A 15,302-nucleotide genomic window follows, 5' to 3' on the forward strand; every position below is an offset into this window, starting at 1 on the left:
TAATATGCAAGGTGGAGTTAAATTTTATTTTTTAGGACAGCAGCATGACAGCTTTTGTTGCTTAGCTTGGCTAAAAACATTAAATTGTGAGACAAGCTTCAACAAGGCAGCAGAGTGTCAAGTTGAACATCCAGTTGATTTGGTTATTTGTTTTGATGGTTACTAGCATAGGAATTCCTGCTTCACAAAGATATTTTCTTACAGATACACTTAAACACATTCATAGCTTGCTTTCCAAGGAAAAATACACTTCTTCAACTACAACTACAGTTCTCCAAGACTTAAAATTTAACTCTAGGCATAGTAACTTTTAAAAAAAATTTTTAAAAATTGGTTATTTATTTTTTTAAAGTAAACTCTACCCCCAACATGGGGCTCGAACCCATGACCCCAAGATCAAGAATCACAGACATCTGTGATGTCTACTAAGCCAAGCCAGGCACCCCCAGATATAGTAACTTTTTTTTTATGTTATGTTAATCACCATACATTACATCATTAGTTTCTGATGTAGTGTTCCATGATTCATTGTTTGCGTATAACACCCAGTGCTCCATGCAGAACGTGCCCCCTTTAATACCCATCACCAGGCTAACCCATCCTCCCACCCGCCTCCCCTCTAGAACTCTCAGTTTGTTTTTCAGAGTCCATAGTAGATATAGTAATTTTTTTGTCTTAAGATCAACGAATTCATTAGGAAACAGGACAGGTGAACATAGGGGATGGGAAGAAAAAAATAAGATAAAAACAGAGAGGGAGGCAAACCATAAGAAACTCTGTAACTATACAAAACAAACTGAGGTTTGCTGGAGGGAAGGTGGTGGGGGGGTGGGGTAACTGGGTGATGGGCATTAAGGAAGGCACGCGACGTAATGAGCACTGGGTGTTATATACAACTGATGAATCACTAAATTCTACCCCTGAAACTAATAATACACTATATGTTAACTAAATTGAATTTAAATAAAAATTTTTTTAAAAAAAGATCAATGAAAATAAAATAAAATCTTAAAAAAAAAATTTTTAAAAAAAGGGCGCCTGGGTGGCTCAGATGATTAAGCGTCTGCCTTCGGCTCAGGTCATGATCCTAGGGTCCTGGGATCGAGTCCCACATCGGGCTCCCTGCTCCTTGGGAGCCTGCTTCTCCCTCTGCTTCTCTCTCTGTCTCTCATGAATAAATAAAATAAAATCTTAAAAAAAAAAAAATTTTTTTAAAAAGATCAATGAATTCATCTTTGGCTGAGTCAACATCTTGATATGGTTTATATTAAATAAAAAAAGATTCTGATCCATGATACAACTTTAATACCACCATGATAGAATAAATTTGGAAGAGTTACATCAAACTCCTAGGGTTTGGTGATAGAGGGGTTTATAGATACCCGTTTTCAAGTACACTGACAGAGAACTTTGCAGATAGGAGCTGCTGGAGAGCAGCATAGATGTCTTGGTCCCCAGTGAGAGATCCCATGACTTTTGCTGTTAGTGGCTGAATGACTGTAGGTGCAGAGTTGCGGGGTAGTTGCCCAACTTCATCACATGAGCATCTACAGACAAGAAGACTGTAATCCTGCAGTGTGGTGGCAGTTTATACACCCTTAATTTAAAGTAGTGATGAGTGAAAGCAGTGATATGAAGATGTCTACAACTGTAAAATAACCTGAAATTACCTGATTACTCCTGGCAATAAAGTATAGGTAGTGCCAATATTTGTAGTTTATGGTCTGTATTCATAATCAAAGGAAATGATGGATTTCATTTAGAGGTTAGTAAAAATTAAAATGTGCTTTTTTCCAAGTTAGGGTCACAGGCGCCCCCTGCATTCCACCTGTGTTCTTCTACATGGATCCCAGGTTAAGAATGCCTGGCCTACAAAAAAAATCTGTGGAAAAGCAGGCAAAAGACATGAACAGATAGTTCATAAAAAGATAATTAAAATGGTCCTTAAACATATGAAAAGATGTTCAGTTTCACTTAGGAATGCAAATCAAAAGTCTGCCGAGATGCCATTTCTCACCTGTCAGGCAAAAATTCAAAAGCTTGACAATATACTTTGTTATCAAAGCTACAGTGAAACACACCTTCATCTATTGCTGTGGGAATACAAAATTGTATGGCCCCTGCAGAGGGGAATTTGGCCATATCAAACAAGACTACATTTATATTTATCCTTCAACCCCAAAGTCACACTTCTGGGAGTTTATTCCGATAATGCAGCTCCAATATGAAAATACACATGCACAAGATTATTCAGTGCAGCATTATTTATCATTGTAAAACCACTTTTAAATGTCCAGTCATGGAAATTGGTTGAATGAAGTGTGATGTGTGCATATTAATGGAGTTCTAGGTAGCTGTGAAAAAGAATGAGGAATCAGATCTCTGTGAATTGATAGGGAGAGATTTCTAGGAGCTATTTTTAAGTGGGGGGGGGGGGCAGAAAAGCCGAAATGTAAATTAATATCTATCATAGACTACATTTTATGTAAGGAACTGGGGGAATAAAACACATATGTGTGCTTATTTTTACAAAAAGGAAACATGAAACCTCACGGAGGCAACAGAATTACCCATAAGAGGTAGGGGCAGGGTAGGATGGGGTAGAAGAGTTTCAGGAGGGCATGGCACTTCCCTGAGCATGCCTCTTTGATATAGTTTTGACTTTTGGAAGCATGCTGCTATTTCCCATATTCAAAAAATGAAATCAACAAGGATAGGGGAAGTTAACTGCGGCAGATGAACTGTAATTCAAATGAATAACACAATCACACTGAAGGGGATTTAAAAACTCAAGTGACATATGAATGTAGTATTTGACTATATATTTTTAGTTTTGGATGGAGCTGGGGGAGAAGCATAAACAATTACCAAACTCTTTTTAGTAGGCTTTGCTTTTTGTGATGGCACAGATGAAAACAATTCTGAAACTGTTTTAGGTGTATTGTGCAAGTGTTACTGTCATTTGAGTAAGTGTGTTGCTGTTGGTGGAAGCAGAGTTCTCACTGTGGAAGAGGGGACGTACCAATATGGAATGGGGGAAGGCAAGAAAGAACCCCTATAGGGATGGACTGGAATTGGAGCTATTGGACTCATGATTTCTAAAATGTATATGTGTATATGTGTGTATATGTGTACATATATACGTGTGTGTTTATGTATACATGTATGTATGTCCTAGCTCGGTCTGCAGAGAGGGCCTAGAAGTAAAGACACCCACTAGCAATGAGCATACCAGGGCTCTTCAGAGAAATGGCTGATTCCAGGACAGGGGCAGGGTAAGTACAAAATGAGCTTGGAACATCTAGTGCTCAAAAAAAAAAAAAAAAGTAGGAAGGAAGGAAGAAAATGGAAACTTGTCACAGAGTATAGAACCAGCTTGAAGGGGTTCCCGCTGGCCAGATCTAAGACAGTTTGAGCACCAAAATAATTATGAACAGTAATGAAGCAAAAACCATTGAGAAAATGGGAAGCGCTGAGCACATCCACGTGAGAGAAGAGGAAGAGGAAGAGGAGGGAGAACACTTGCTTCCAGTGGTTTGCTAAATGTCGACTTGTAAGGGTGGAAAGAGTGCAGGCAGGAGAAAATCTTTTTGCAAGCTTCATGGTAAAAATTGGTGCAGGCCAGAATCAATGAATGTTAAATCTAGGGGGTAAATTTTTATTTGTTTATTAGTTGCAAGGAAGAAAGAGTAATGAAATGAAGAAATCCGTAGTACTTTGACCAGATGATCAAGCTTAGTGTCATCGGCGTCTGTTTTCAGTGTGGGCAAATAAGTGCCTATCAGACCAGCCTCCTCACAGATAACTATGAACTCTGGGCAAATTTTTAAAAACCACTACCTAAAGACACAAGAGATGGACCTAAAGCAGGAAAATTCTGGAGGAATAGGATAAGTTTCTGTGTTTACTGCTCTTAAAAAGCAGTCAGTGCCCAGTTGGGGTAGCTAAAACTGTTAGAAAACACGGTCTGTCTGGCCTAAGGAACTAGAGCTCACGGTAACTACAGACACTGGAAAGTGAGGGGAGAGTCTTAGAAAGGAGAAAGACAGAGAAACACAGCCCCAGATTTGATGTATAAACTCGACCCAAGTCTGGTTGAGCCCTGAACCATTCTTTTGTGGGCAGACTCAGCTAAAGATGAAAGAACTGAACTGGGATTTGGGCAGCTGCCCGAAAAAGACCCTTGGCAGTTTAAGCCAAACCAAGTGACTTCAGGCAAAACACAGAATGGACACTCTTTGGAGGCATATAATAGAATCCAGAGTATCCACAAGATAACATTCACAATGTCCAGGATATAATCCAAAATTCACTCTACTAGCAAGCAGCAGATAGACGTACATTCTGTGCCTCTCGACATGACATCCTGAGAAGCAGCACCTGTGTAGTATTCCATTTGAGGATGCATAATCTAAGGCCACATCAGACAAACCCAAAAGGAAGGGATCATTTTTTTTTTTTTAAGATTTTATTTATTTGACAGCACAAGCAGGGGGAGCAGGAGAGGGAGAAGCAGGCTCCTCATTGAGCAGGGAGCCCGACATGGGGCTCCATCCCAGGATCCTGGGATCATGACCTGAGCCACCCAGGCACACCGGAAGGGATCATTCTATTAAAACACAAGAAAGGCTCAGGAAGGGGCATGTATTCTTCAAATCAGTGTCGCAAAAGTCAAAGGCAGAGAAAATGCTCCAGATTAAAAGGGACTAAAGAGATACAACTAAGTGCATATTTGATCCCAGACTGGACCCTTCCTGGGAGGGAAAAATGCTCTGAAAGACTTTCCTGCAGTTAACAAAATTAGAACATGCAAGAGAAATTAGAAAAAAAGTATCAATATTAAATTTACTGAAGTTGATCAGTGTAAGAAAATATCCTTTCTCTTAGGAAATACCCTTTGAAATATCTGGGGAAAAAGAGTTATGATGTATGCAACTTACTTTGAAATGGTACAGGAAAAAAAATATGTGTGTGTCTGTGTGTGTGTGTGGTGTGGATACAGAAAGAACATGAGCACAAATAATGAAGCAAATGGGGCAAAATGTTAGGCAGTAGGTCATTCTGAGAAACGAGTAGTGAGTGTTTTTTGAACATTCTTAAAACTTTTCTGAAGATTTGAAAGATTATTTCAAATTATTATTTCAAAGATTATTTGAAAGATTTGAAATTATTTCCAAATAAAAGGTTTTTTTTTCAAAATTCATTGAACTTAATTAGCCTTTTTAGTCCAAAGATACTTTTTGCTTTGTTAATCTCCTTGCATATACTATTTCTTTTCAGTATTTTTCCATACACTTTTTCTTTTTTAATGGTCTTACATGTATTGGGAAATTGATTTAGGAGTAAATAGTTTTATTTGTGTGCTTTTACCAAATAGCAAATGAGAAGCACCCTCTGGTGGGATGGTGTCTGATTCCAACTGCATTACATAGTTGCTCACAGTGGCCTTTATGACATTTTTGTGATTCTTATCAGTTTCAATTTTAAATACATTTAAAGGCCCATTAGTGCCCTATAATCCTATACAAAGAATTAAAAATAGCATGTGTTCCTTTATTCTTCCTCCTGTTTCATCTCTGAAGTCATTGTTTTTGCTCACTTTTAATCTGGCTTTACCTATTATCTACAGGGTTTTATATATTATTAAGTATCACTAAAAATTGATTTATTAAATTTATGCTGAAGTACAGTCTTTTCCTATAGATTTATAAAAACTGTGTTTTAATTTTAAAGCCTCTAATTTTTATTTAAGATGCTATTTATAACTAGACCACAAGACTCTATAAAGAAAAGTCAAAACAAGGTTGTCACACAGTATAATATGATATTCTTCACAGTTGGGGGCGACATTGAAACATTTGTTTTCTCTGACCAGTTAGGGACTTTAGCTTCCCTTCCTTATAGTGTTCTAATTAGAAGATAATTTTATTTATTTTTACTAAAAAGATAACGTGTTACTTTACTTGTATATGTTTTTTCCACTATAAATCATTCCTTCTGTGCACTGGTTTCCCCCAGAAGATTAAATCCCTTGGAATCTATTTAGCTAATGTCCATCTGTCATTTCATCTGGCATTTTGATGTCCCCATCTTTTAATTTTTATGTTGTTTGGACATTATTTACTTGCTTGTATATTTTCTATTAGAGCAGAAACATTCATGTAATACAGAGAAGTATTTTTTTCCCCTCTCCAATAAGGATTGTTTAAACAGCTATTGGGTTTCTAGTGCTGTGCTACATTCTGTAAGACGTGAAAAAGAAATGGAAAGAAGTGGAAAATTCACTTTTGTGTAGTTTACAGTCAGTCTGGGGATATAAGACCTATTTGAGTGAAAACAGTTGTATATATCTCAGGTGTGATCTAGGACAAGCTTTGAAGTAGCATGTGGAGTCTGTGCATATAGAGCTCTTGGTTTCTAGGCAAGGGGAACCTTTTGAGCTGGAATTAATCTTTGATTCTTTCTTGAGGGAAGTGGTCCAAGAATTAGACTTTGAACAGTGGCTAGGTTTCAGATTGATGAGCTAAGAAGTTAAAGTTCATGCCGAGAATTAAGGCTGAGGGATTTGGGGAAAGGACAATGAGAAGGTTTTGTTAGAAGATGTTAAAGAAACTGGTTTAACTGGATTGAATAGTGAGAAATAAGATGATAAAGAGCTTAAGATTGATAAATTGATAAAGAGCTTAAGAACCCACTTAATAAAGCAGTTTGGACTGAATCTGAAGAGCAGCAGATAACTGGCGTTTTGAAAGAGTGGGGTGATTCAGAGATGAATCCGACAAGGATGTGTAAGATGAGTTAGATTAGGGAGAAGTAAGAGCAGGGGGAAACCAGCTGGGAGCCTATTGCTCATTCAGGTTCAGGTGGATGCAAATTTAGGTTAGGATGGTGGCAATAAAATAGAGAAGGGCAAACATGACAGACATTTTGGTGCTCAAATAAAGATAAAGTTGCAGGAGGCTGGGGAAGAGGGGCAGGTAGGCAGTGATGACGAGATTGGTCTGCAGAGAAGTGCTGAGAGGCCACAGAGCACTTTCCAGTGAGAGCTCCAGGGTTAAGAGGTGTGAGGCAGTTGAAGCAGCAGGGGGTCGGTTACATATTGTCTGTTTAGGGAAGGCTGGAGCAAATGAAAAGTTCCTTCCTGCCCCCTCTTTCAGGACAGGGGAAACTTCTAAGTGTTTAAAGCCAAAGAGAAAAGACAGTCATGGGGAAAATATAATCTACTTTAAGAGCTTTCAAGGAATTCTTCCACCTCCAGGTCAGTGTTCTAGCAGTTTCTGTTTCACATTGCTTCGTGGCTGACTTGCTTATTTTTACTTCAGATCCAGAAACAGCAAGGCCCAGCAATTCCAAAATCACCACCACACTGGGTCTGGTCGTCCATGCTGCAGGTAGGGTTGGATGGCAGTGAGACCCCTTTGTCTTCTGTCCCAGCGTGGGAGGCTTAGTGTGTACATCCCAGGGACCATCCCCATGAACTGCGGAGAGGGTTGCTTCATGAAGTCCTCCAACACAAGCACAAGCCCGGGCGTAGTCAAGTGTCAGGGATTTGCAAGCTAAGAACAATTTTTTATTTTTTTAGTGGAGGAAAATATTTTGTGGCACATGAAAGTTACATGCAATTCAAATTCCAGAGCCTGTAAATAAAGTTTTTTGGAACACAGCCATGCCCAGTTGTTTACATACCATCTGTGGCTGCCTTTGCAAAGCCTGAAATATTTCGTGTCTGGCCCTTTAAGAAAAAATGTGCTGACCTCTGCCCTAAAGCCTCATCTGGAAAAGAGCCTTGACATTGTCCTGAAGAGCCCTGTTGCTCAGTATAAACGCAAAGTGCCTGTTGAGGCAGAGGCGGGCTGTAGAATGCCGAAGGCGCAGCATCGCTGACTGGGCATGCCTTAGAGTCCTAACCAAAGACCAGTCCCAGCAGTACGAGTCTGGAACTGACAAAGGCATGTGGGAGATGGCACACTGTCACTTGGACCTTCCGGTAGAACATGTTTATCTGACAAAAGTTCATCCATTCAGCCAATATTTACTTCTTGTGTATAAGTCATCTATGTAAAGTTGGAGTGTCTTTATTTTGTGTTTTATCATCTACAAGACACAGAGATGCTTACTTTGCAATCTTTGCAATTTCTGTTATAACAGCTGACATATTGAATATTTGGGGCCAGGTGCTAAGCTGTTTATGTATGTTATCTCATTTAACCCTCATGAAAATCCTAAGAATACATATTTCCTTGACCCCATTTTAGAGATGAGAAGGCTAAGGTTCAGAAAAGTTAAGGAACCTTCCCAGAGTCAGATGTAGCTCTCCCTGCCTCTAAAGCCCACACACGAAACTACTACACTATTGTTGTTGTTGTTATAGTATTTTATATTTTATTTTTTCCAAATTTAGCGGATGGTGTGGCCTTAGGAGCAGCAGCCTCTACTTCACAGACTAGCGTCCAGTTAATTGTGTTTGTGGCAATAATGCTACATAAGGTAAGCAGAATTTTAGTGGAAGATTTGATATTGAATATGTTCATAATTCAAATTTCTCTTTGGTCATCGGTATTTTTTTGGAATGGGAAGATTTTTTTAGTTTTTATAATTGACATTCATTTGAGATAGTTGACCAACTCTGTTCATAGCTAGGATTTTTTGCTACTATTTTTTTAAACTTTCACTTGAAGGGACTTTTTTAATGGTCATACAGACAAACTCTTAAATTCTCTACAGATTTCTATATTTTAAAGTAATTTTTGTTCATAAATGTTTTTGTTTTTCTTATACTCTTTTCTTGATTGTCTTTTCCTACTATCTAAGAAACACACACACACACACACAAGTAGGATATTTTCTTAGCTTAGAACATTAATTCCTAAAAGGCAGAACTCAGTCTTGGTACCATGCCTGATTTTTTTTTTTTTTTTTTTGTGAGAATTCAGTCAAATGAACATGTGCTTCATAATATAGAAGCAATCCATACTTTAATTAGGAATACTTTTTCTTTTCCAGGCACCAGCTGCTTTTGGGCTGGTTTCCTTCCTAATGCATGCTGGCCTAGAACGGAATCGAATCAGAAAACACTTACTGGTCTTTGCACTGGCAGCCCCAGTTATGTCCATGGTGACATACTTAGGACTAAGTAAGGTAAGTCTGATCATTCCTAGCTTATCTAGGCAAGTATCTAATTCTTTTGTGATTTACCAGAACCTGTGGTCTTTTATGTTGATTTTTGCAGTTAAGTTACTCCCTCAAACAAAGGTGAAATTACAAGTAAAAGCCAGTACAGTGTAAACATCTTAATTCCAAGGCATTCTCTTCATAAATTTAGAGCATTTTCCTATTCATTCAATTTCAAAATTTCTTCCCCATCAGTTCTGAAAACATTTGCACAGATATATGATCTTTAAAATAGCGTAACTCAAGCCTAACCAAACACACTAATTTTGTTTGACAGATATATAATAAGTCACGACAGTACATATTTAATGTTTAAGCAGGCGCATGAAGAGTGAGGGACAAGCAAACAGCAGTTTTGAGGAGAATAGGGGATGAGCAGAGATGTCTGTATTCTCATATCACCAAATACTAAATATCCAGTTCTTTATCATTGCACTGAACATAATGTCAGACCTGAAGTAACATGTGTCCCTTGTCAGTTCCGAGCCTGGGCATTCTTCCCTGTTGTTCCAGGTGGACCTTTCCCTGCCTTCTAGTTCTGTCCCCTGGGGCTGTAGGTCTTAACAACCCTCCCGGTGGTACTTCAGTGTCAACTGACTGGCCACCGGAGAAAAATCTTAGAACCAAACTGACCCGGGGCTAGTTCATGGGAACTGCTTTCCCCCATACTCTCCCTGAGGGTCATTGATTCTTCTGAGTCACATTCCATTCATAGTTGATACAGTAAAACTTGTATTAAAAGGAACATATGAGAAATGAGGTGGTTAAAACACGATTAAGTTCCTGTTAATCAGGTTTGTTGATCTGGATTGCTAACAAATGAGGTATTATAAAAACCCTCTTTGATCATTCGAAGACTCTTTTCTTCTTCCAGTCAACAAGCAATATATAGTTCCTTTTTAAGTATTAACCCTATTTATCACTTCATTGATCAGTACAAGTCTTTAGAACTTCTGACAGGAAGGTATAATTCTGGAGGCATGGAGTTACATGTTGCATTATGGTGTGTTCTCTTCTTAAAAATTTAATTAATTGTCATAGTCCATAGGTCCACTTTTTTTTTTAATTTAAAGATTTTATTTATTTATTTGACAGAGAGAGAGACAGGAGAGAGGGAATACAGCAGGGGGAGTGGGAGAGGGAGAAGCAGGCTTCCCGCTGAGCATGGAGCCCAATGCGGGGCTCGATCCCCCAATGCGGGGCTCGATCCCACTGAGCATGGAGCCCAATGCGGGGCTCGAATGCCTTGGAATCCCATAGTTTAGAGGCTCTGCCACTTCCTGCTGAGCATGGAGCCCAATGCGGGGATCATGACCTGAGCTGAAGGCAGCCGCTTAACCGACTGAGCCACCCAGGTGCCCCAATAGGTCCACTTTTTTAATAGAAAAAGTTGAAATTAATTGTGTCAAGATTAGCTTATAAGATGTTTCTGCCTCTGTGAGGGCAGGTACTGCATCTCGATTCCCACTGTATCTCAAGCACCAGCCTAGAGCCTGGTGTATGGGGATGTTTGTTAAATGTTAGTAGAATAAATGAATGTATGAAATTTAATACTTGCATTAATAATGCCGTTGATTCCATTGTAAGAATAATAAATGCCAGACCTGTTCAACCAGACTTGAAGTTTGTTTGAAAAAGCAATTGTGCACGTCATCAATAGTCTTAAATTTGGAAGCTTCTCATCAATAACAAAATTGCTCTGATCTCAAGATGTCCCCAGTGTCCCATATCGGACCAGTTGTGAACATTGTTGTTTTTTTTTAATCAGGACTTCTTCCTGACCCTGAATTTTACTTGTCTTAATTTTTCTTCTTTCTCTCTCTCTCTCCCTCCCTCTCTCTCTCTCTCTCTCTCTCTTCATTCACAGAGCAGTAAAGAAGCCCTTTCAGAGGTCAATGCCACTGGAGTGGCCATGCTTTTCTCTGCCGGGACATTTCTTTATGTTGCCACAGTACATGTCCTCCCTGAGGTGGGTGGAATGGGGCACAGCCACAGACCCGACCCCACTGGCGGGAGGGGCCTCAGCCGCCTGGAGGTGGCCGCCCTGGTTCTGGGTTGCCTCATCCCGCTCATCCTGTCAGTAGGACACCAGCATTAAAGGTCGGATTCGGGCCTCAGGCCACAGCTGTTCGCCATCCCGTGAGAACAGCCAGCACGTGACAGCTGCTCACTTCCTCAGTCTCTTGTCTCACCTTGCCCCATCTCCACCTGTGTTCCTAGAGTCCGGAGGGAGGTGAGATTAAAACCTGGAGTAATGGAAAGCTTTTAGAGTAGAAACAACACACTGTGACTGGATAGAGACATTCCGTTGTGTTGTTTTTTTAAAGGGCCCTTGGCATTTTGAGTTTTGATGTTTCTCTTAACCCTATGCTCAGGGAAGATGGAATTTCATTTTAAGGAAAAGTGGAGAACTTCATACTCACAATGAAAAAGTAATTATGAAAGTATAGTGTTCTGTAATTAAGCTGGATCTCTGTCTTAGTTTAGAGGCTCTGCCACTTACTTTATCCATTGATTTTTAACATGGTTCTCACCGTGTAAGACTGGTGCTTTAGCGTCTGTGCCACACGCCTTGATAAAGGTCATCATGCCCACTGTCTTAGATGCTAAAGACAATTGTAGTTTATTTGGGGCAAGAGTCAGGAAAATGACAGCAAGGCACATGAAAAGCTGACTTTTTACTCGAGAGCTGTCCGTTGAAAAGAGGCTGTCTTGGAGAGACTTAACACCTCCTTTCGCGTCCGCCTCTTCCTCTTTAAAGAGAGCCCGCTGTTCATCAGTGGAGCAACAGAGATGGACTAGCATCGAAGGAGGAGGCCACTAGTATTTCTTCTCAAGTTCTCCTTTGCAGAGTACCTGCCTCCAGTGCAAAGGAGCCAAGTTCTGGTAGGTTCAGGCCCACTCAGGCTTTCCTTCAAAAACAGTCAGATCCCAAAGTGTCTTTTGAAATGAAGGGATGTTAATTTCAAGTAAGTTTGGATAGTAAGTGACGTTTTTGTCATAATCTTTTTAAAAGTAAGATAACCAAAACCCTGTGTTGTCCCTTTTTTTCTTTTTACGTATTTATCTTAGCAGACTAGCAGTCCCTCTGGCAAAATACTTGGTGTCCTTTGGAGAGTGCTAGGTCAGCGTCACATAAGCACCTGTAGCAGTGAAGAGAGTCAAGATGTAGGACAAGTGAGAAGTGTTTGCCTCTTGATTTAAAGCTTATTGAAATCATGTCTCTTGTCTCTTCATCTTTTCCGTGCTTTCCTCCTGACCGCTCCCCCCCCAGCCCCTCCTCCCTATCTATAATTTGCTGCTTACTGCGGGTGGCGATGTTGGTATCTGTGTGAATTGAATTCTCATCAGGACAACCACTTCTTGAACTGTGATGATGAAGATAACATTGTCTCTGTTCTTTATTCCCTTCAATGAAGTTACCTTTGTGTCAAATGCAACTTTGTTAACCCCTTAAAATATCACTTCCTCATATGTGAGATGACACAATCACTAATGTTCTGGTCATTTAAACAGTTCAGATAGTAAAAGTGTTTAACAAACTGGGATGATTTTTCCATATTTGCCAAATCCCTGTAAACTTTCTGTTATCAACTAAGTGTATAATAGTATGTTATTAATTTATTTTGATCTTCTGTACCATTTCAAAACACATTATATAAAGAGGGAACCAAGATTATGTTCTTCAGGGCAGTGGGTTTAGGAGTTCGTAAAATGTCTTATATGACGTATATACCAGCATGCCTATAATTTCTTTATTTCCTTCCTGGATTTGTCACTGGGTCAGCAGCTATGGAAACAGAACTTGCGAGCCCTCTGCCGGCCGTAGACCAAAGTAGCATAAATAGGATAGGGTTTTCTATAGTGGCTGGCAACCATTGCATACGATTTGTTAAAACCAACAGAAGGCACAGTCTGGAAAGTCTGAGTGACTTTCCTGATAACAGCTCTGACTTATGGGAGTCATGGGGCTTCGTCTGGCCCTTCGAGATGTCATGGTTGCCTTGATTCTCCCTGGAAATTTACTTTGTTAATAAATAGTACATCTTAGTGTCTGGTTTGGTTTGGGTAGCAGCACTTCCTATCATACTGTTGCGTGCAATCATGAGAAATTCGTTCTGCTGGCCGAAGCCTCTTTCAGCAGTGCTTTGCCATCATTAAAAGTTTGGCTAGAATATCTTGCTTGGTGGGGGGGCCTTGAACTCTGGCAAGGACTGAACCATCAAACTTCCAAATTTGCGTTCCCCTCTGGACCTCGCGTTAACAAGCAGACCTTGCAAGGCCTACCAGCTTTTGGGAGCTGCGGGCTTTCCCAGATTTTAAAGCTGCTGCCTCAGGAGCTACTCATTTCTCTCCTGGTCAGCAGGCAGAAATAGCCATACTAACCTTAGAGGGCTCAAACGCACCTCTAGGCAGCAGGGGACCGAGCAGCATGGCAGAGGCCTTCTTCACTGGGGGAGGAACTTGCTCGTGCTGGGCAGTGTCCCAGAAGGGGCCACAGTGGTGGTCACTTACTGGCACATTTCAGTTCTGTTTTCCTCTTGTGTTCACTGCCTCCTTAGATGTAGATGCCTTAATGCTCTCATGCATTTGGAAACATTGGCCATACTTAAGTTGCTGCCATGATCACAGATGGAATTATTGGCTACCAAAGAGATGCACCTGATGATGAAGAGTACAGCCCTTCCTTCCTCATAACCAAAGTTAGTCTTCATTGCAATTTGACTCCATTTCCTTGGTAGGGACAGATTTCTTCAGATTCCGAATGTACTCTTAAATGGCAAATGAAGGTGGAAAACGCTACTGGTCCATTCCCCTCCCTTGTTTTCCAGCGAGTTGCGTATCAGTCCCCATTTCCCCGAAGCAGCGCTGTTCTAGGGCTGGCTGCTTTCCTGTGCATGCTGTTGCCAGATTTTTTTAGGCAGAGGCTCTGCACTGGAGTGTAGAGAGTTGGAAACAGTTCCATCAACAGAGGCTACGTGTTCTCTCTTCCCCCTATCACTTTTCTATCACCTATTCAAAACAGTTGAGTCAGCCCTGTTCTTGTATTTTGAATCATTAGAGAAAGGACAGAGGTGGTCGTTTCGCAGGGTCAGTTCTTTGCACAGAGGAGACGATGAAATTGTGTTTTTTACCAGCCTACTTCTAAGTGTCACTGCCTGGTTTTTCTCTTTTTCAAGGATTAGAACTAGAAGGACACACCAGCATTGGAGTATTATGCCCCTCAGACCCATGGTAACTAGATACTAAACAGGGGAGCTGTCTACCAACAGCCCAGACCTCCAGAAAATTTCTTGCCTACAGGGCCTCTGGGCCCCTTGAGAGACTGGAGAATATTGACCAGATTCTTCCCAAACTGCTGCAGTGGAAGGTGATCTACAGGAGAACCATCCTTCCATTAGAAAATTTCTACTCAAAACAGAGTGATCCCAAGAGCACTGTTGGGGATGCTATGAAAATAAAACCAATGATGGAGCTCTACCCCCCCCTGCTTTGTACCTGAGACATCTAGATTAACCCCAGGAGATTTGAGGGGAATTTGTGACTTGTAGGAAAAGACTAGACAACCATTGGGAATTCTCTAGATATGCTCATCCGAACGCAAGGAAATTGGCTTTGATCTTTTTTCTGATAGCATCTTCTAGCAAGTTGGAAGTCTCATGGGATAAAACTGCAGTTCCCCTGGTTCAGTAGTCCAAACAGTGATTTTAAATGTCCCCTTTTCTGGATCCTTTGTAAACATGAAATCATTCCATGGATGGCTGCCTTATAATTTTGTCTCTTTCCACGTTAATTGTGAATGGTTAAACAATTTTTTTTGCTGTTTTCTGATTTGTTTTATGATATTAAATTTTTATTAGCGGATACCTTATGTGAATGGCTCATTACTTAATCTCTTGGCAGTTTGCTTTTCTGTTTGACGACTAGACTTGACCCACATTTGAACATCAGCAAAGGTAATGAAAAGCTTTCAAGGGCAGGGGAAAGATGAGCTCACTATATGCAAATCTTTTAGGGAAGGAGGGAAGCAAAGGAGGAAGGGAGATGAAGGACACAATACAGCACGTGTCCCAAAAAATACTAATTCGTTGACTTTTATTTTGCTTTGCCATCGGTGTTAAGAAATATTT

At 40.3% G+C, this 15,302-nt stretch overlaps 1 protein-coding gene across 7 annotated transcripts in view; it reads left to right on the forward strand.

Annotated features, from left to right (window-relative positions):
• Positions 1–15,036, forward strand: part of SLC39A9 (solute carrier family 39 member 9) — a 54,298-nt gene extending 39,262 nt beyond the window's left edge. For 4 of the 7 annotated variants that reach the window (XM_045901086.3, XM_064571245.1, XM_045901087.3 and 1 more), the window contains 4 exons: positions 7,323–7,391; positions 8,402–8,487; positions 9,004–9,138; positions 11,039–15,036. In XM_045901086.3, the coding sequence (XP_045757042.1) occupies positions 7,323–7,391; positions 8,402–8,487; positions 9,004–9,138; positions 11,039–11,269 (521 nt within the window). In that variant the 3' untranslated portion in view covers positions 11,270–15,036. The remainder of the gene's footprint in view (positions 1–7,322; positions 7,392–8,401; positions 8,488–9,003; positions 9,139–11,038) is intronic. The other 3 variants (XM_064571242.1, XM_064571243.1, XR_010405225.1) reach the window with 2 other exon arrangements.
• The last annotated feature ends 266 nt before the right edge of the window (positions 15,037–15,302 follow it).

The sequence above is a fragment of the Mirounga angustirostris genome, unplaced genomic scaffold (assembly GCF_029215605.1).
Source record: "Mirounga angustirostris isolate CCGP_5_RB_7025 unplaced genomic scaffold, mMirAng1.0.hap1 SCAF_9, whole genome shotgun sequence".
NCBI classification, from domain to species: Eukaryota; Metazoa; Chordata; class Mammalia; order Carnivora; family Phocidae; genus Mirounga; species Mirounga angustirostris.